Source organism: Monopterus albus, unplaced genomic scaffold, assembly GCF_001952655.1.
Source record: "Monopterus albus unplaced genomic scaffold, M_albus_1.0 scaffold250.1, whole genome shotgun sequence".
Taxonomy (NCBI): Eukaryota; Metazoa; Chordata; class Actinopteri; order Synbranchiformes; family Synbranchidae; genus Monopterus; species Monopterus albus.
This window is the reverse complement of record NW_018128130.1, coordinates 825,711-847,034: the sequence shown is the minus strand read 5'-3', so window position 1 is coordinate 847,034 and position 21,324 is coordinate 825,711. Positions and strand designations below refer to the sequence as shown.

Below are 21,324 nucleotides of genomic sequence, written 5' to 3'. Positions count from 1 at the left end.
TTAACGGCTATCACTGGGAAACTGAATCATTTGAACTGTGAGCTGCAAGGCAAAGGTAAAACTGTCGCTCACATGATAAGTGCAGTAAACACATTTAAAGCTAAGATGAACATTTTCTCTGTGCATTTACAGAGAAAAAAAAACTGCTGCACTTTTTCCCTCTGTGCAGGTTGTGTTGAATAACAATGCTTCTGCATCTGCAGCTTTTGACAAAGCTGTAGAAAAGTACTCCGAAGTCATAAACAGACTAGGACAGGAATTTGAGGACAGGTTTTGTGACTTTGATCAACTTGAGCCATGTGTGTCGTTCCTTACAAATCCTTTCATGCAAGTGGACATGACATGCACTGCTGAGCAACTAAGTGCTCTGTTCAACTTGGATGCTGGACAGCTAGAGATAGAAATCCTAACATTGCAAAATGACCTCCACCTTAAAGCCCATCAGTCTGCACCAAACATTTGGTGCCTTGTGGACACAGAAAAGTACAGTGGTGTATGCACAGCAGCTATGAAAGCTGCCTGCCTTTTTTGCCACTACACTTTGGTACTGTAGATGGAATAAAATTCTACGTGATGATGAGGAAGAGGAGTTATTTGTGGCGTTTACTGTATGCCGGGGAACCATGGTGATGGTTGTCTTCCAAACCAGATGCAGAGAGATGATTAAGTTCATTAAATGTGTGAAACCAAAATGTACTACAAGTATTTTCATATGTCGATCAGTTTGATGATGTACTGCATCAAATCAAGCCTTTTGTTAAGCATGCCAGCACAAACAATATAGCTGTAGTTTAGATGTAGTGCAGAGGTCACATGATATCAGAGCCAATGACGAGCAAGGAGCCATGCACCCTGGCTAGGCAGTTGTCAACATAGCTGACTGCCTGCATTGGCTGTTGGTTTCAGATGCTGTCAGACAATGTGACAAACATTTTGAAGCATACTGAGGTCTTAATTCTTCAGGTGTTGATTTGTTTGTACCTTTCTTCACAGACTGCAACTCTGTAATAGTGACAGAGTTGAAGTGCCGCTTCAGTCCTTTAGATTCAGTTTGTCTTTTAATTGTGAAAGCTAAAAGGATAAGGATAATCACCTTTATTTGGCCTGGTATGTTACACACTCCAGGACTTTGTTTCCAGTACAGAACTGCGGCGCCAACTCGCACCGATGGCTCTAACCATTGGGGGCAACTTGGGGGTTCAATGTCTTGCCCAAGGACACTTTGGCATGTGGACTGCAGGCACCGTGACTCGAACCTCCAACCCTCCGGTTGGGAGATGACTGCTCTACCCACTAAACCACGGTTGCCCCTAAAAGTAGTAGTAAATTTTCCATTTAACTTGAACAGGTAGTTTGAATCTTAACTTACCTGTCATCACCTTTTATCCTATCGTTTTATTTTAAGTCTTGTGTGCCATTTTGGCTGTGCATTTTCAGTGTTATTGTACCCGCTGGGGCCAGACCTACATTGTTACAGTCACAGTGATGATGTTGCCAAAAGACTGTTTAGAATTTCTCAAGCAGCAGAAAGCATTTTGTCCCCATGTGTTTTTTTTTAAACTTACTGTTAAGTTTATTTTATTAGGAAAAAAGTCTAGCGAGCGAGAGTTTGTGAGACTTGTATAAACCAAGTTACTTCTGCATAGAAATAATAGAACCTACGTACGTACACCTAATTTTTTGAGCTTTAGGTCACATCTAAGATTATAATTCACCGTTGTAACATTGTGGATAAGCCAGAAAACAAGGAAAAGCGCTGTGGGCTCTATAAAGATATCTATAGAATTTTCACTGTAAATAAATACTGTATGGGTATGTTAAAGGTATAGTCAGTGATTCTAGCAAAAGAATATTTAGAGCTGCCAGAATACCTCCAAGTGGGGGCACAACATGTGGCTAGCCAGATACAGACTCCACTTTTATTCTCTAACAACAATTACCAGCTGCTATAGCCGAAGTCAGAACAGCCACATATATTTGCAAACTAGCAGTTTAGCTGAATGTGCCAGGAAAAGTTGATGATTAGCACATAACATGCAATGTTTGAGGGAACATTTCCACAATAAATATACAATATTCACTGTGTCTTCGCTGGCTCTGAGGATGGAAATAGATAGACTTTTTGCTTGCTTGTGCGACCAACAGCTGAGCAGTATTCGTGCTTTCCTCTGAGCTTTGCCATGTTGCTGTTCGATTGCTGTTCTAGCGAGAAAATCACAGCAGAGGATGATTGTATCACCAAAAATGGATCTGAGTCGGAGGAAGATCTATGAAATGAACTGCTGCGTCATTTCGTATGAGGTCATAAAGAGAGGCAAATCTGAGCATCGTGTTAGAGCTGGGGTTTTTACAAAGCAGGAAAAGCAAAACAGGCAGGGACTGGTCTTTTCTTTGTTTTGTGTCTCTCTACACACACCAGAGACCAATATGAATATCTCACAATGCTCTAAAAGTGAATTTTGCATACTATGTGGTGTTTTCTGCCTTGTGTTTCAGATTTGGGATTTGGCTGATCCTGATGGCAAAGGGTATCTGGACAAACAGGTGTGGAACAGCTTTGTCATCCAGTGCTGTGATTTTGATGATTAGTTGAACATATTTCACGTTGAAAAGTGGATGTGATTAGATTTTCTTTAGTCTTATCAGCTGTTAAAAGAGCACTTCACCAGTGTTAGTTATGTCAGGCAGAGCAGGAGATGGAATTGATGGGTATCACTGTGTGTTCTCTCTCTCAGGGGTTTTATGTAGCTCTGCGGCTGGTGGCCTGTGCTCAGAGTGGTCAGGAAGTCAGTCTGTCCAGCCTTAACCTCACAGTCCCTCCCCCGAAGTTTGTGAGTATAAATTCATCATTAAAGCTCAAATACACATGTTCAAAAATAAGACATTTTAGATGGAATTAGTATCAATATGCAGATCATTTTACAATGCTTTATACTCTTTTTTTTCATGTACAATTTTTGTCAGCTTCATGTTATTTTATTATGTTTTTAAACTTTATATAAAAAGCTCAGTATGAGAAAAGATGTGTGTTTAATTATGCAAATAGATCGTGTGGCAGGAGTATGACAGCCATCTTTGTTGTATGATTTCAGAAGGACACCAGCAGTCCATCTCTAGGCAGCACAGCTTCTGCCTCTGCCGAATTCAAGTGGGCTGTCAGGGTGTGTTCCAACGCAGACACATAAACACACAGGCAGCAGAATACAAAGGATATGGAAATGTTTCATATTCTCAGAAAGAAAAAGAAAACAAAATTTATTTCCCTAAGTATTATTATGCACACTTGTACACACATCAGTGTGATAGTATCTACCTAAAACAACACAAATCACTTTTTTGACAAAAAGAAAGTATTTGATTTGTATTTTGAGTCTTTAGTTTGTCTCATGTCACATCCCCTAACATGGAAGGGGTGGGTTTATGGCCCATACTGCAACCAGCCCCTGGGGGGCAATCAACCTTTGGTGGCTCCACTTTGGTGGCAGCTGTCATGTCGTCCATCTTTATATACAGTCTAGGGTCTTAACCATGCTTCTGGATAAGCAGAAAAGACACAATCAAGCCAACATATACAGATTAGGCCTTTTTTTGTGTGTGTGTTCTTTTGTAGCCTGAAGAAAAGAGTAAATTTGATGGAATTTTTGAAAGTTTGGCTCCCGTTAATGGCCTACTGTCAGGAGAGAAGGTCAAACCAGTCCTAATCAACTCCAAGCTACCTCTGGATGTCCTTGGGAAGGTATTGATGTCAATTGCAGTTTCTTATATTTTGTCTTAGATTAAGTTTTTTTTTTTTTGGTTTCATGATTGAAGATTAAAGTACTCAGTCCAGAACTTAGATTTGTCGTGTTTCCACATAAACTTAAAGTAACATGAATGTCATTGTGCTTGTCCAGAGATGAGCTATTGATATTTGCCAAAGAATATGTTTTTCCAGAGTGGATATATAGTATTGAAATAGAATCTGTAATATTTCATTTACTCATTGAATTACACTGCGCGGCCTCATTGATCCCTATTGTGCTTATTTCCTGCTACTAGGTTTGGGACCTGAGTGACATAGATAAAGATGGCCACCTGGACAAAGATGAGTTTGCAGTGGTGAGTGTAAGCTTCTTTATTGTTACTGTATGTAGTTTGATTTTCTGTAGTCTGAACTAACTGGATACTAGAGATGAACAACTTCACAGGTCAAATAAGAGAAGATTTACTTGGTCTGTGAAAAGAAATGATAGAAGAGCAGCGTCAGGCCTGCATCCATGTAGAACAAAAGGAGGTGAAGAACCAAATGGGTGCAAACATAAGGGTCCATATCTGACAAGTAATGGGGTACAACATAAAAACATCCTAATCAGCTGTCTTCAATTCATGTTAATTTAAACACCTGATAATGAGAATAAAACATCTGACTCAGCATTGATGCTGCCTGACAATGTATCTGTGTTTAATGTAAAAAAACAAAAAAACAAACAAACATAAACTTAAGGACAGTAAAGAAAATTCAGAAAGAAAAACCCAAAGCTGACTCAAGGAAAAACCAGTACTCATTGGTCACTTTATTAGGTACAGCTTTCTATTACTGAATAGGACCTATTTTACCTTAAGGACACCTGGAATTGTTGTTGCCATGGTTTTAATAAGCTTCTGGAAACCTTTATTAAAGATTGTGGTCTATGTGAACATAACAGTATAACACAGTTTTCAGCTGCTTATTCATGCTACAAATCTCCTGCTTCACTGCATCCCAGAGGTTTTCCGTTGCACCAAGATTTGATGACTGTGTAGACTGCCAGAACACAGTGAGCTCATTGTCATGTTGGTCGAAGCAGCTTGAGATGACGTATGATTTGTGACATGGTGCATTGTCCTGCTGGATGCTAGTCACTAAACGATGGGGTAGACTGTGCTCATTAATTGATGCACCAGGTCAGCAGCAGTACGAGTTGTGGTGTTTAATTAAGGCTTCATTGGTATCAAGGGACCTAAAATCAAGATATATCAGACCAGGCAACATTTTTCTATTGTCCAGTGCTCAGTGCAGAGCCTGTGCCCACTGCAGCTTCAGTTTCCTGTTTAGTGGACAGGAGTGGAACTTTGTCTTCAACTGCTCAAGGACGACACGATGTGCTTTCAGCAATATTATAACCACCAGTCTGGCCTGTCAGGGAAGAATGGCCATTCTTCTGGCTTCTAACCATTCACTGTAAACTCTGTAGGCTGTTATGCTGGAAAATTCCAGATCAGCAGCCTCTAAAATACTCAAACCACCTGACAGGCACCAGCAGTTATTCCACCGTCAAAGTCACTTACTGTATGCTGCATTTCCTCTATTGGAACCTCTGGTATACCCTGTATGTCACCCTGTGTAACTCGGTATTTTCTCTGTGTTGGTCTCTGTTTGGAGGAGGGAGGGGCAGCACCTCTCTCACATATAGCAGAGAGAGAATAAAGACAATGTGGAAGGTTAAGGATAATCATAAGGATGATAATAATAAGGATAACCACTTTAATTGGCCAAGTATGTTACACACACAAGGAATTTGTTTCCGGTGCAGAACTCCATAGTGCAACAATCAGCCATTAACGGAGACTGTATGAGCAATTTATCAAACAGCTTTTTAACAATCAGAACACAGACTTGCAGAAATGTCATATTTGCACCATTTTGCCCGTGGCCCACTCGTTGTTTTACCTCCAAACCTGCGAGCGGACAGAGCAGGCAGCTACAGAGACTGGTCAGAGCTAAAGTTTGGTCAGATAACCAGCGCCAAGATCTCAGAAAATGTTGGACCAAATTTCCAAATTGCCATTATCTGGATAGACTAACCACATATTCTCAATCTAATTGGTTACTTTGCTGCTTGGAAAAATGTCAAAATGTAAGAAAATGGCATAGTACCGGTCCTACAGATGAAAATGTTAACAGCTTTGAGCCTAAAATTCCCTATTTTGCATCCATTAAAACACGCTTTCACAGCGTTGTCATTGATTGAATCACAAAGCCACAAAAATACAGGAACAATGCAAATGGTAGGAAATCATTAAAGTGGCGCTTTGATGTGGGTTGTATTTTGTTCAGCTTTCATATTTACATGATTTGGGCTTATTGAGGGCTAAATATACACAGGCTTCAGGCGTAATGGAATGCATGGAACGGCATTACGTATTACGATGTTATGATAGGATACAACAGAGGTAAAAAAATGTAATCAGATTACTGAAACATTTAGTAAAAATGGAGATTATTAGCAGAATTCCATTTTTAGTACTACAATAAAGAACGATATCCTACCATGCACATGCTCACACGTTACAACACTTCATGAGTCTCACATCACCACTCTGGTCTCGAGCGAAGCCGTAGCCAATCATGTGTCGCAATCTGTTTCCTCGTCGAGATGTTTCCCCGAACCCGACTCTCACTTTACCCTAACCATAACCACAGAGGAAGGCATATGAAGTGTGAATAGCATATGTCACAAAGTAGCCTACATTTAAATTAAATAAGCATAAATAACACTGCTGCTAGCAATCTAAACAGTCACTGTTCACACATAAGAAAGAAATGAAAAGCTGATGTGTTAAGAATACCGTGGCTGATCTTAGGATGTTCTTAACCCATGTACTAAAACAAAGACCTCTCTGTCCGCCTTGCCACAGGACCTTCTTTTATGTTTGCTTTGTAAACTGTCGTCCAGAACTTTAACTGGTAGTCGGTAGGCCCACTGCCTGAATTTGCTTAATGAAAAGCAGGTTTTCCTTAAAAAGATACACTGAGCAGAGGACACACTGATGATACTAGAAATCTTGGTTTCCCTATTTGTCAGGCTTACATTGCTCTGTTGTCTTACTTAAGTCAAACACTTAAGCCAAAGCCATCTTATTGATATTTCTTTTCTCTTGTCTTTGTTTGCATGTTTTGCATTGAGGTAATCCAAAAGTAATGGAAAGTAATCACATTAAATTACTTTAATATTGTGATATTTGGATTAAGTTAATGAATACATTTTTATCAGGTAATTTGTAATTGTATCGGAATATAATTTGAAAGTAACACCTCCCAATCCAGTCTGTGTAGCTGTACTATGTAGAAAACAAACCCAAATACAGCAAAATAAATATTAGATTGATCTTGGTACTGGCAGCTAATTGGTATTACAACGTGGGGCTGGACTAATAAAACAAACCTATGAGTCGGGCATAATTATGTTTGTAAAAGCTACATATGCCACCAGCAAGTATGTATTAATAGCAGGATGTACTGTCCTAGGCCATGCACCTGGTGTACCGGGCCCTGGAGAAGGAGCCTGTTCCTGCGCTCCTCCCCTCTGCCCTTGTCCCGCCGTCTAAAAGGAAGAAGAGCCTAGGCTCAGTGGCCAGCTCTGTGCCTGGACTACCTGCAAGCCCGCCACCACCGAAAGACTCACTGCGCTCCACACCCTCCCATGGCAGCATGAACTCACTCAACAGCACCGGCAGCCTGTCACCCAAACACACACTCAAGTCTGGACAGGTAATACACACTATGTACAGTAGCCTATTGTACACTCAAGTCTGGATGGGTAAAACCTAGGGTCCCATGAATCCTGGAAAACCTGGAAACATTTAGATCAGTTTTCTAGTCCTGGAAAATAAATGGAGCATGTATTGCCCTTGAAAATGATTTTGACATTTGTGTCTTTTCCTTTTGCTGTGAACAAACTGTCAAATCTCCACAGCTGGCAGCTGAAATTAGGGCTGCTGTGTGTTCAGAGACGACCTGAGGTCAAAATGGCTGGATGAGAGGATTTGAAACACTATGAATGCTGCACCAACGGCTTGAGGTTGCTTACTCTTGCCGTAAAAAAAAACAAAAAAAAAACTGTTGAAATATAGCCTGACAGCGAAGAACTCTGGCTGGAAACAAGTGTTACTTTTTAACGTGTTCATATTTTAACGCTGTGCCACCTGCAGGATGAAGGTTTTCATGGGTAGTGTTACTGCTTTAAACAAAAGCATATCTATAATGTTAATTTGACTAGTTAGCCACCATTACATCTTTGGCCAGAATGATTCATTATGTTTAGCACCTTGTTTTACCTGCAGGGGGTGTTCTTCATATGTTGCTAAACAGATCCTAGATCAAATGAGCAAACCTGGATTTTCTAATGCTAGCTAAGATTATATGGGTATTTTGTTTATATTACCCCCACCTGTGTTGTGAATTAGAAAAGATGGTTTCAGTTATCCAAGATAAGTGTGTGCTCTTGTGGTCAGTGACTAGACTATATACATGTGTAGGCATTTAAAATGTCATACTTTTTTACCATGTTGTATTTGCGGTGCCCTGTCGGTGGCGCTGCGTCAGTAATGCAGTGGTTTAACCCCACATGAGGCTCATAAAATCCAACATGCAGTTCTTCTTTTGGCCACCAGATGTCGCAATGCCTGCTATAAGGTCCTCAAACCATATGGGGTTCTGAATTGTCAAGCCATACAGTGTTATATGCTGGGTTTCACATCTCTGGTCAGAGATCTACTGCATTAAACATAGTTAACTCAGCCCCATAAGTTACCAGCAGATACAGTAGTGAACACCATGTACAGTATGCTATAAATAACTAGACAACCTCTTTATAAACACTCACTTTAAATCTGATCTATCACACAGCTGCTGTCATAGCCTTGTATCTGTGTTGACTTTGACAGACAATGTGCTGGACATAAAATTGTCTGTAGATTTTATCAGCAACAATATTGTTGATTTGAGATAATTAAAACACAAAAACCCATACCGAGGGACAGAACGGCGGTTTATCAAGCGTGTACCACTGTGCTATTTATTTAAACCACCCTTCCCAAATTACTATTTTATAGCCTACTCCTTCATTCACATCTCAAAGTTTGTCTATGTAACTGTTTTTTTAGGGATCGTGTTGTTGGATAATACTCTGATGTAACATCTGAATAAGTGAAGCGCTGCATTTTTCTGCAGACACAGCACCCCCATATTACTGTTTGGAGTGGATAGCAGAGCTGCAAAACATAGCGCTGGTACTTAAGACGCTGGAGTTCAAGTCTGGTTTGTGTTTTGGTTGACCTGCTGCTAGGCTTCTCGACAATGTGGGAAGTGACACATAAGTCATGGTGTCGTATGGTGTTACCAGCTTGCAGCATGGAGCCCTTGGTCCTGGGCATTATTTTAACCCAGTGACCTAAGAAGTCGGTTATAAGGGATGGGTGGATTAAAAAAAACTGCAGTGGTATGTAACTCATCCAGCAATCACACACTGTACCTTTCCTTCAAAACTTATGTGCATTTACAGTTTAGTTGCATACTCCAGGAGTGTAGTTTCTTATAGGAGAAGGTTGTGTCATTTGTCCAAAGGAAGATCTACAAATATTAAACTAACATCACAATCCACACACAATATAATCACCGTTTAAAGTGAAGCCTGACCGCAGGGCTTTTTCTTTACTTCTAAGCAGGCATTCATATGGCAGCCTATAGGTTATGGTTTGTGTGTGCATGGGGTGCTGTACCTGAGTGAGTGTAGGCTGAATGCCACCTACAGACGTTATACTGTAACACGCCACGCTGCGGGACAAATGATGAACACTCGCAGTGAAAGTGGCCACTTATCGTGGCAGAGAGAGTGACACTTTGAATGCCTACATCTGTATATCAACAGCTGAAACCATCAGCTGCTCAGCAGATTTTTTTGTCATTATGATGAATTATGTGTAGACTGATGAACAAAAAATGAATCCATTTAATGATGAGTCTGAAACATAAATTGTGGAAAATGTAAAAGGGTCTGAAAGGTTTCTGAGTCACGGTGCATCTGGTCTGATTTATGTCTGGATGGAGAAAAGTCAGAGAAATCGGTTGTTATTTTCATAGTTAAAATAAAAGTTTCACAAATCTGAAAGTGGGTTTTATACAGGGTTAATGCTTGACCTCCGATATCTGATTCCCTTCCCCAGGAATAAGTGGATTAAATAACGAATTGGCTGCTGTAATATTCCGTTGTTAACATTGTCACTTAAGCTTTGTTTAACCTCCCTCTTAACTACTGATGCAGAAGGTGACAGCATCATGTTTGTACTGTTTGCATTTTTATATACAAGTTTACTATAGTTGTTGCAGTGACAAATGGTCAGTATTCAATAGAAAATGGATTTATTTAAGCACTATATTCAACAGTTGTTGACCTCTAATTACACGGCCATGTATTAACACAGCACTGTGCAAAAGCTTGAGGCACAGTTTGCAGAACTTCATCATCACTTTTATTTATTCAGGGAAGAGACTGTTTGAGAACAAGCTCTCATTCTCAGTGGTCTCCTGACATATAGATAACACCTTCAAACATTAAAACATAAACACAAATCTTAAGTAATGAATAGTTTTTATTAATCAATGAACTTCTTACAAAATGCAGTAAACAGAAAGAATTACTTGAATGTAGATTAAATATGTAATGAAATAACAGCTATAGTCTACTCAACCTGGCGTACCTTATTTTATAAGGTCCTAGTTACCATACCAACTTTATTTATTAAGCACTAAAACAACCAAGGTGGACCAAAGTGCTGTACATTGCAATAAACAATATATATTAAAAACATAATCAACACCAATATAAAAACATGAATCAATAAAAATAAATAAAGTCATCACCAATATAAAGTATCAAAATGCCAACGAAAATAAATGAGTTTTTAAAAGAGACTTAAAAACAGACGGAGAAGAAGCTTGTCTGATGTGCAGCGGTAAATCGTTCCAAAGTTTGGGACCAGTGACCGCAAAGGCCCGGTCTCCTCTAAGCTTATGCTTAGTTCTAGGCACGCCCAAAAGAAGCTGATTGGCTGACCTCAGAGAAAAATGAAAAGAAAAATTAACTGAGAGAATGTGACTCTTGAGTTGAAGCAAACTACCAGAGAGAAGATTACTCCATTGGAGCTGACCTAATGAAACCATGTCCTCTCTGATTGTACCGTGTAATACAAGGTAGAGGTCCTCTCACAGCTGATCCTTAATGAGTACGGACAGAACACAATCAATCCCCAATTAGCCCAAATAGTTTTTCCTATTCGCACACTCCAGTTTGCACTTGTGTTTGCAGTGGAAGGCCCAGCTGTGGCAAAAGGGAGCTGCACTGCACCATTAGCACGCTGAGGTGGACAGAGCACTAGAGTACCAGAATATTTATTACTGTGGGGTTGATCCTTGTCTGTGTAAATGTCCTGCAAAGTGATCACTTGAAAAGATTAAGAATCATACTGACTTGAGCCTATGGAAGTGCAAAAAGTCCGGCCTGCTCTGCTATAGAACACTAGCATCAATTGTGTTTACTTTCTATGAGTCCAGATACAGCCAGTTACAACATTTGCCTCTCTCTCTGTCTCAGCATTTAGTGAACTGGGTGGTCCCAGTGCCAGACCGTGGTCGCTATGACGACATCTTCCTGAAGACGGATGCTGACCTGGATGGTTTTGTAAGCGGACAGGAAGTAAAGGACATCTTCATGCAGTCTGGACTATCTCAGAATGTCCTTGCACATATATGGTCAGCTAGGTTGCCACTCACGCTCGAATTTTCGATCTGCTATGTTTTATTTCTTGTCTGAACTTAGTATTAGGTTGGTACCACTTTCTAATACGTCAGCCTTTAAATGTGAAAGTTAAAAAAAATATCTTAATTAATAGATAATAAATAATTTTATATCATTGTAAAGCTCAGTCATAAACCTTTTTATTTAGCTCAGAACATGTTGACATGTCCCATTTCATTTTTGAGGGGCCCTCAATAATGAGTACAAAGTTGGGCTACCAGCTTGTGAAAAATCTGTTTGTTGTGCAACACTGTTAATAAATGTTAATGGAATAAGACTGTAGGTGAAGAGGCATCAGGTAGCTAAAAGTTAGTGTTAATAATATTTCTAAATTCATATATAAAACATAAGCAAGTAATTTAATTGGCCATTAAGGAAGCTATTATTTCTAAAGGGTACCTGGTTAAAAAGTGGTGCCATTAGATCTGCTAGTGTCAGGAAAACCTTTAAAACAAAAGCTTACAGGTATTTATTGTTTTAAAGTCAAAATGCTGAATTTTGGCTGTTCAACTAAGGGTCAGAGGTCAAATTTAACAACCTGTCAGGAGTTGTGGATTAACAATTTAATATGTGAATAATGCAGATTAAAGCTGTTGAGTTATTTAAAGCTAAGAAACTATGAAGCAGAAACGAGCTGATAAACTTTATAGTTAAAACAATGTTACTTAAAAGGTGTTAGTGTTCCAGCAAAAAATAAGCAATCCTAGAAAATGTAGAAGAGCCCAGTCCTGGCACATTAACAGATGTAAAGTCTTGACTAAATTATTATTATTTCAGAATTTGAGATGTGGGTAAACTTGAGTTTGCATGTGTTTAGCATCCACTACAGATTAATCTGGGTTGTCCACCTCAGTTCCCTGAGTCCCACAGCTACTGACTGCGTGCAGAATAGGCAGTATAAGTTGTGGTTACAACATAAAGCTTTTTGCAATTTCATTAATTTTGCAGTGCTGGTGCATATACAAGGGGGAACACTGCATATAGGAGAAACACTGATTGCATACAGATTTTTTTCAAATGTACTGGATATATAAAATGATTTCTTGAACAGAGTGAATAAACAGATTCAGCAGTTTATTCCTTTAGATTTGTGTTTGTTCTGTTTTGCTTAACAGTGTGGTCAGTCTCCTCTGTGAGTTGTATATTCCATTAACCAAATGTACATCTGTTGGCTGTCTGCTCTTCCCTGCAGGGCTCTGGCAGACACAAGGCAGATAGGCAAGTTAACCAGGGAGCAGTTTGCCCTTGCTATGTATTTCATCCAGCAGAAAGTCAGCAAGAACATCGACCCCCCACAGGCCCTGACTGCTGACATGATACCCCCTTCTGAAAGAGGCACTCCTGTACCAGTAGGTCCCACACACACAAACAGTGCATATTGACTGGAGCTTAGTAAGGTATCTATATATCTCATGGGGCAGCTGTGACTCTAGAAGCAGACTGGGTCATCCACCAGTCATATGGTTGGTGCTTCCTTCTTGGGCAGGACACTGAACCCTGAACTGCTCCCAATGAATAGGCCAGCACCTTGCAAGGTAACTCACAACCATCAGTGTATGTGTGGATGGGTGAATTAGAGGCAGTTTGTAAAGTACTTTGATTCAAAGCACTTTACTGCAAAGGCAACCATTTATATGTTGTAGGTTGGGATATTGCTATAAATTGGTTGTAGTAATATTAAGATATACTATAGTTAAAGGCAGAATTACAGAAAATATGTCAGTCTAATAATGTGGAGTGAAATGAGCTAGAAATACATTTTAAATCATGGAATAATACTTATACTAGACCACACAGAAAAGAACTTGTGCAGAAGTGATGATTTTTCAAAATATTTTAAGAAGTGCCTCTTCTGACATCAGATGGAGGTGTAACTGTTGCTGTACTTTTTTTAAAATCATTATTTCTCTATGGTTGCAGAGTATGTCAGGATACATAACCCCAGTGGGATCAGAGATGGCTGCTCTGTCTGAGATGAGACGTGTGAGTCAATACTTCTCCCTCACTTCTCTCTTCCTCTTATCGTTCTCCTGCACTTTGCAGAACAGGGCATCAACGTGTGCAGATTTGTCTGCTATCCTGCTTTTTGAGCTATACCAATATCCCAATGTCCCAGACCTGTATATTTGAAAGCCGATTTAAAATCTAATAGACATGAAGATGGTAACTTTGAGGAAAGGTAAATCTGTTGAGTCACATATACATACACTCTGCCCACTATTATTCTTCTCTTTACAATTCTTTTTCTGCTGATATTTCTGCCTTTCCCCTATTCCTTCTGTCTCAGGCTATAATGTTCAAGTTGTTGGTAGGTAACATGGATCCACAGTGTATTAACCTATAAATGCTTTCAGTGGCTGGCTATTCCAGCTGATTACTGGAAAGCATTTGCAGTGGTTTTCTCTCCATTTCAATAGCAGTGCCAGTGACTCATCCTGCCCACTGTCTGCTAATCAAGGGAAGACTCAAGATAGTATTTAGTTAGCAGTCATTTTTTAAAATTAGAATATTTGATAAAGCAGTTTTTTACCTTATCGTAGTCAGAGTAGGTCCACTGAAAGACCACCTCTCTTCTTGAGGGACACCCTGATCACATTCACATTCCCACCTGGAAGCTTCCAAGTACAACTGGAACAGTTGGGGTTAAAGGCCTTGCTCAAAGGCATCAAAATGCTGTTGATATGCTGATGAGCTTTGTCACCTGTCCCATTGAATTAGTGACTGGTCACAAGCTTGTTTCTCTAACCTTTAGACTACCACTACCCCTAAGAGATATAGATTGCAGAGATGCAGCTTGCAGAATATTCTTAGACTTTCACATGTTCCCAGTTACCTGTTGCGCTCATACTCGCTCTGAATATAATTCAGAAATTACACAAAGTAATAGGACTTCCAGCACACACAAGGGATGTCTCGATCATCTTCATTTATTAACAGTTGTTCAGATGATGATCGAGACATCCCTTGTGTGCACTGGAAGTTCTGTTACTTTGTGGATTTGTTGTCCTGCTCCAGCTTGTCACTCTGTTGTATGTATGAGCCTACAGCTTTGCATAGGATTATTATTTACAGATTTAGCAGAGATAATACCACTCATACCATGATGAAAGCAGTAAACATGCAGTCATGGGGACCTTAAAGGAGAACTTCAGTTAGTGAAATTAGGACTAGCTAACACTACCTGTGTTATAGAGACTCAGGGAAACAAGAACTCACAGTAAACAGATACACTGTATTTTTGTATTTTCTTTCCTTCTGACTCAGAGATTAGCATGAAAACTTGACTGAAATTATGTTTATTATGAGTACTCTTGGAGGCTAACACACAATTGCCCAGTTTTAGCTTTTCTAATGAACAACACAGGTGGGGGTCGAAGACCCAAAGTATCTGGATAACTTTGCTGGCATTAGACAATCCAGCATTACTCGTTTGATCTTGGATCTCTTCAGCAATATATGAACACCCACCGGCTTGAAAGGGCTTTGGTTTTTGGTAGGTTTTTTTTTTTTAAGAAATGGCTTTTGACTTTTCAGTTAGTATCACAAACAAATACTAGTGGAAAAAAGACAGAAATTCAGTTGCAAGTCACACTTTTGAAAACTTTGTGAATGCTCTCAAAGGCAGGCTGACAAAAAAGCATTATTCATCAAATTGCAAAATCCTGACTCTTTCCTCTCCTTGGCAGTGTTGTTGACACGCTCCTACATGTTAGTGTTTGATCCAGCCCCTCTGTGGTGCTCCTCTTTTGGACTTCTGGTTTCTTTCATATCCTCTCTTTACCTTTTTTTCCTTCCTTTAGTCTGGTTTGCTATGGCTTAGTTGGTGCCATCATCCCACATTCTTAAACAAATAAGATTTACTTTGCAAGTCAGCTTCTTTGTCTTCTCCCCTTCACACTCTCTGCCTCTGTCTGCCTACAGGACAGCTCTAGTTCGGTGGGGTCAGGGGAGTTCACTGGCGTCAAGGAGTTGGATGACATCAGCCAGGAGATAGCCCAGTTGCAGAGGTAACAAACAACACTGACAACACCTGAGTGAAATGACAGGACTGAAAGTGCAAACTGCTTTTACTAGAACATCATTTTCAAAGATGTACAGAAAATGAACACAAGATTACATCAAACAATTTAATTTTAAGCATTAAAGTAAAACTTTTGTACCAATTTTTTTTTGCAAAAGTTTTTCTTTTGTGCAGTAGCAGAATAGCACATCTTATTTAGCCAAAATGTAATACACCACCAACAGTTACAAACCATTTGCAGATGTTTTTCATAAATAGGAATTGCTTTGATATTTATATTTTTACCTATATGCAGCTTTCAGTTTCACTCTTAGTTACTGTTCACTCTATCATGAATGTGCCTATAAAAAGTATTCACCCCTTGGATGTTTTACCCTTTCATTGATTTTATTAATCAATCATTGGTCAATATAATTTGGCTTTTCTGACAAAAGAATTACAAAAAAACCTCTAATGTCAACGTGAAAACTGTTTTCTACAAAATAATGTCAATTAAATAAAAATATGTAATAGGAAATAAGAGAATGCATAAATATTCACCCCCTTCAAGTCAGTATTTAGTAGATGCACATCTGGACACTGCAGTTTTGCTCCATTCTTCTTTGCAAAACTGCTCGAGCTCTGCCAGGTTGCACGGGGATTGGGCGTGAACAGCCCTTTTCAAGTTCAGCCACAAATGATACGCAATCATTTGAGACACATTCACTGGACTCTGGTGATCCCCATTTCACTAATTGTGAGACTACTAGCACCAGTTGGCTGGACCTCTGTTGAATCAGGTCAGTCATTTTAAAGGGGGTGAATATTTATGCAGTCACTTATTTCCCATTACATATTTTTATTTAATTGACATTACTTTGTAGAAACCTGTTTTCACTTTGACCTTAAAGAGGGCTTTGTGTAAATTTATTTGTCAAAAAAGCCAAATTATATTGACCATGATTGATTTATACAATCAATAATAGGGTAAAACATCCAAGGGGGTGAATAAGTTTTATAGGCCCTGTACATGGTGATCTTCTGTAACTCATACAGTAGCTCCCTCACTGATCCATCGTCATCACCCGTATCCAGGCTTTTATCACTTTCTAACCTAATATTAAGACACAGAACGCTTCATGTCTGGAGTAGTATGAAACAATAAAAACAAGTCAAATTAACACCTAAAATGTGTCAGCATTTGTATGAAAACATGATAAAACAAATTATTTTTTGTTCACTGGTTTCAGAAACCTGTATCAGTACTAGTTTTTAAATGAGAGAAGTTAAAGATATTCTTAATACTGACATATCATGCCAGCACAAGAATCCTACAAAGGTTGCTTGTCAGGTTCTTTCGTTTCACTTATGAACATATACATGTTGGAAATTAAACCTCTTCTGACAGGTTGGATGAATGGTGGACACTTACTGCTAGACATTTATTGGCACCATTGAGGTTGAACATTTGTGTCATTTTTGTGTCCGTGTTGTCTTTTTAAATGGACTGTCATTGTTATGTTTTTTTGCAATGAAGATGAATTTAGTTCATAAACCCATTTTCTAAAGTCGATTTTCAGATGTCAGAGATGGAACATTACTCGGTGTAAGATGCTTCTTATTAACGGTAGTGCAACAGGTCAAGTAGATAAGCCAACTTCTGAACAAGAGATATGTTGGGCAACGGAGGAAACTGTTACTATAGTTTGATTCCACACATGCTGACGACTTTGCATTAAGATGGTCATCACTTCTTGTTTGTTCATCTTTCACATTAACATTTAGTTTTTATCCCTTGAGGAAAAATGTAAAATGTTTTTCATAGTTGGTTGTTTAGTCTTAGTCTCATTTTTGTCATGAAAATTAGGTCAACAATGAATACTTTTTATCATACTGTAGCTTTTCATTGATAAAATTAATACTGAGCCTACCTGCTTCTAGACAACATGATCTAATTGCTTTAGTTGTATAATATCACAATTAAATAACCACACCTAAATGTTTTTGTGATGCTGTATGGTTTATCCTACTTAGTTTTTTAAAATGTGGATGTCAAACTAACAGCATCTGAGCTCGTATGAGCCATGGGAATGCTTCAATTATCAAGAATGTCTCAGTGTTCCAAATACTGTAGACACTTAACTGCTGCAACTGTGACAGCCGATCAAGTGTGTGTCACACTTTACACTATGGAATTCTGTGGAATATCCCTTAAAAAAAAATGCTGACATACAAAGATAGGGGATACAAGTAAGATAAGATAACCATAGCCATATAACACCTGCCTCTTCAAGTGATTTGGGTTCAGCACAAATCAGACTGTTGAACCACAGTGTCACTGAAAAGCTAAGCAAACTTTGGATTACTTGGTGTATAGAACTGAACCATCGTCTTTTGTTAGGCCAGCTCCTCTATCCCAAGAACATTGCTTTCCCATTTGAGGTTATTAGAGATCAGGGTGTAAACTCACCTCAACCTTCTGTCCTGTAGCAGGTAAATTATCTAACCCCCTTTTCCCAGAGTCAGTGATCATCTCATTGGTTTTACTAACAAAGGAGAAAGGCAACCTGTGGAGCTCCAATGTCCTCTGTGCAGAGGGTGGAGAAAATGTCATTAATTTTAACTACTTGCTTCTTGTTCTATAAAGAAATCTAAAATCCAGAAGCACATAGATTCACCAACCCTGGCTGCACTCAGCTTCTCTGGAATGATGCAGTTAAAACCAGAACTATAGATAAATATGTAAGCGGGGACTAGATATTTGAACGCATTATAAAGACACAGCGATACTGCATCGTCCGCTCATTTATTGCGCCTATATGCAAATTGATTTTGGTCTAGATGAATACTGGATAGAAATCTCTGGACTAGCTTTTCAAAAACCTTCATCATCACTGAAGTGAAGGTGACTGGTCTGTGGTCATTTACTATAAATTGGACACATTTGGGTTTTTTTTTTGTCATAGGCACAACCGCCAAATTTTTAAAACAAACTGGCACCCCAGACAATTCATATACATATTAAAAATATAGGTTAAAATATGTGCTAATTCTACTGTATGTGCACAGTGTTTTAGGGTAGCAAGTTTATTTGGGAGGTCAGGGTCATCTTCCAGTTTGTCAGTTCTCTTTTTGAAATCTTTAATTTGCTGCAGTGCAGAGGTTTGGACAGCGGCCCACAGCTCACTCCACAGTAGGCTCCACTCTGTATATACTGTATAGCTATTGTCCAGTGGCTTTCTTAAACTGCACACTTGAAGAGGAAACGTGCAACAAATGGGGATGAACTTTACTATTCATCTTGGCTTTGTCACATCCTACTTCTTTCCTCTTCCTCCATCCAAACATCTAGTTAAACATCCACTCTTCCTTTGATGTGTGTATTTTATCAAATTTTTGTTTGTTCACCATTTATTCTTCATGCTGCGTCAGCACTTTTGCCTTTACCCAGTGGAATATTCTAAGGTAAACACACACACTACTGAATATCCATGGACTGGCATTTTGTCAAATCTGTTCTTACATGCACAGACATTACAGTGTTTCACATACTTTCAGATGTCCTTAATTTATTTACCTTGATGCTTGAGGTCAAGCTGTAGAGTTTAAAGGATAGTTTCACACTTTTTCAGATTCGTCTCTAAAAAATAGTCAGGTGCCAGTATGAACATTAAAATAATTTTCTTGCCCAACATAATAAAAATAAACTTTTTTCCAAACACTTACAAGTGCTGCACAATTAAAACAAAAAAATTGTAATAAGTTAAAATTCAAAACCGTTATAAAAACATGCACAGTATCTAAATTTTCAAAATAAAGTAAATTGACAGTATAATAAAAGACATTTAAATTCAATATAGTGCAGGTGTAAAATATATGAATGATCAGTCTTTATGTTGATCAAATCAGAATTTGGAGTAAAAATATATTACCCAATTTCTGTGCTGAATGCATAATATTAAATTCCCTAAATTCCTTTCTGTTATAATGGTCAAATTAGGAGGCCCCAATAAAATAACTTCTGATTTGGCATCAGTTACTCTTTGGGAATTTTGAGACATTCAGAATTTTATGTCTTATAAACAGGTCATGATATCTGTGATGTCACTTATCTTTCTGTGAGTGTCACCAGTTTAACAGTGGAAATTAATATTATGTTTACATATGATTTGGCCCAGTGGTGCATATACACTACCACTCAGATATTTGGATACACATTCCCACGGACATGTGTATGTCTAAAGTATGCCCAAACTTTTGACTGGTAGTGTATATAAAGATTAATAAAGGGCCAAGGACTGATCCCTGAGGAGCACCTCAAGAGAGGGGGGCTCTAGATGAGGCAAATCTCATGTATTGTTACAGAAAAAGACCTGTAACTGAGGTATGAGTAAAACTAATTCAAGGCAGTATTCTGAATTCCCTCTCAAATCCAGTTAAACAGTACTTGAATCAAACAGGATTAAAATAGAGCGTACTCCAGAGTATGTGAAAGATCATTTAAAACCTTAATTAGAGCCATTTCTGTGCTGTGATTTTTTTTAATTTTTTTTTTAGAGAATCCTGATAGAAATTGCTCAAAGATACTGTATTAGCAACAAGCAAGACCTTTAGACAATTAAGCAAAAAGACTTTTCTATAATTTTAGATAAGTACTGTAATGTAGGTGAGCACATAGGTCTAAAATTATCTAGTACTGTGGGATCTAGAGTTAATTTTTTCAGAAGAGTTTAAGCTATGGCATGTTTTTAGCCTAGATAGGAAAGATCCAGTTGACAACAAGCAGCTGACAGTCGAAAGGATTTGTGGGCTAACGAGTTAAAAAATCTAGTTGGAATAACACCTAAGTGACAGTCTGGGGCCTGTCAGTCAGAAAGTCCAGGAGCCAGTCACAGAGGGTGGGGTGCAGACCTAGTGTGGACAGTTTGTGGGTAAGTTTGTGGGGGACAACTGTGTTGAAGGTGGAGCTGTAGTCAATGAAAAGTATCCTGATGTAGGAGTCTCCATTTTTCAGGTGAGAAAATATGAGAAATATTGAGAAAATAACACAATATATAGATGCAGTTTATACCCAAAAATTACAAAACCAAGTAGAGTAACAACCCAGCATGCAACACTAATAGATAATATACTTACCAATGTTATTGACAGCAAAATGACAAGTGGATTACTTATAAATGATATTAGTGATCATCTACCAGTATTTGTGGTTTATGAGGGCCAGTATAGAAAAGAGAGGCCAAAAACAAATCTTTTCTATAGGAGGGTGACGAATGAACATGCTGTAAGGAGGCTAAAAGAGGATTTTATGGGGCAAAACTGGGAATCAGTTTACAGAGAGGAAGACTTAGATAAAGCATAGGAGCAATTTTTAAATATATTCAAGAAAGTATATGACAGGAACTGTCCTCGTAAGCAGTATAAAAACAAAAGGAATTACAGTGGGAAACCGTAGATGAGTAAGGGATTACAGAATGCATGTAAAAAAAAGAATGTGTTATATAAGGAATTCATAAAGGACAGATCAAAGAAGGCAGAAGAAAAATATAAGTCATATAAGAACAAATTAATTGAGATTTTGAGGAGATGTAAGAAACTATATTACTCTAAAGTATTAGAGGATAATAAAAATAACATGAGAGGTACTTGGAATATATTAAATAAATTGATTAGAAACAGTTCCAGCAAGAGTAACTACCCTCAATATTTCATGGATAATGATACACCGGT

General features: G+C 38.5%; 1 protein-coding gene across 1 annotated transcript in view; it reads left to right on the top strand.

The window, feature by feature from the left end:
* Positions 1 to 21,324, top strand: part of eps15l1a (epidermal growth factor receptor pathway substrate 15-like 1a) — a 64,273-nt gene that overhangs the window by 2,975 nt on the left and 39,974 nt on the right. Inside the window, exons 4-13 of the mRNA XM_020620895.1 lie at positions 2,497 to 2,544; positions 2,736 to 2,831; positions 3,093 to 3,161; positions 3,611 to 3,736; positions 4,039 to 4,098; positions 7,268 to 7,510; positions 11,391 to 11,548; positions 12,787 to 12,943; positions 13,515 to 13,577; positions 15,516 to 15,601. Coding sequence (XP_020476551.1) covers positions 2,497 to 2,544; positions 2,736 to 2,831; positions 3,093 to 3,161; positions 3,611 to 3,736; positions 4,039 to 4,098; positions 7,268 to 7,510; positions 11,391 to 11,548; positions 12,787 to 12,943; positions 13,515 to 13,577; positions 15,516 to 15,601 — 1,106 coding nt within the window. The remainder of the gene's footprint in view (positions 1 to 2,496; positions 2,545 to 2,735; positions 2,832 to 3,092; positions 3,162 to 3,610; positions 3,737 to 4,038; positions 4,099 to 7,267; positions 7,511 to 11,390; positions 11,549 to 12,786; positions 12,944 to 13,514; positions 13,578 to 15,515; positions 15,602 to 21,324) is intronic.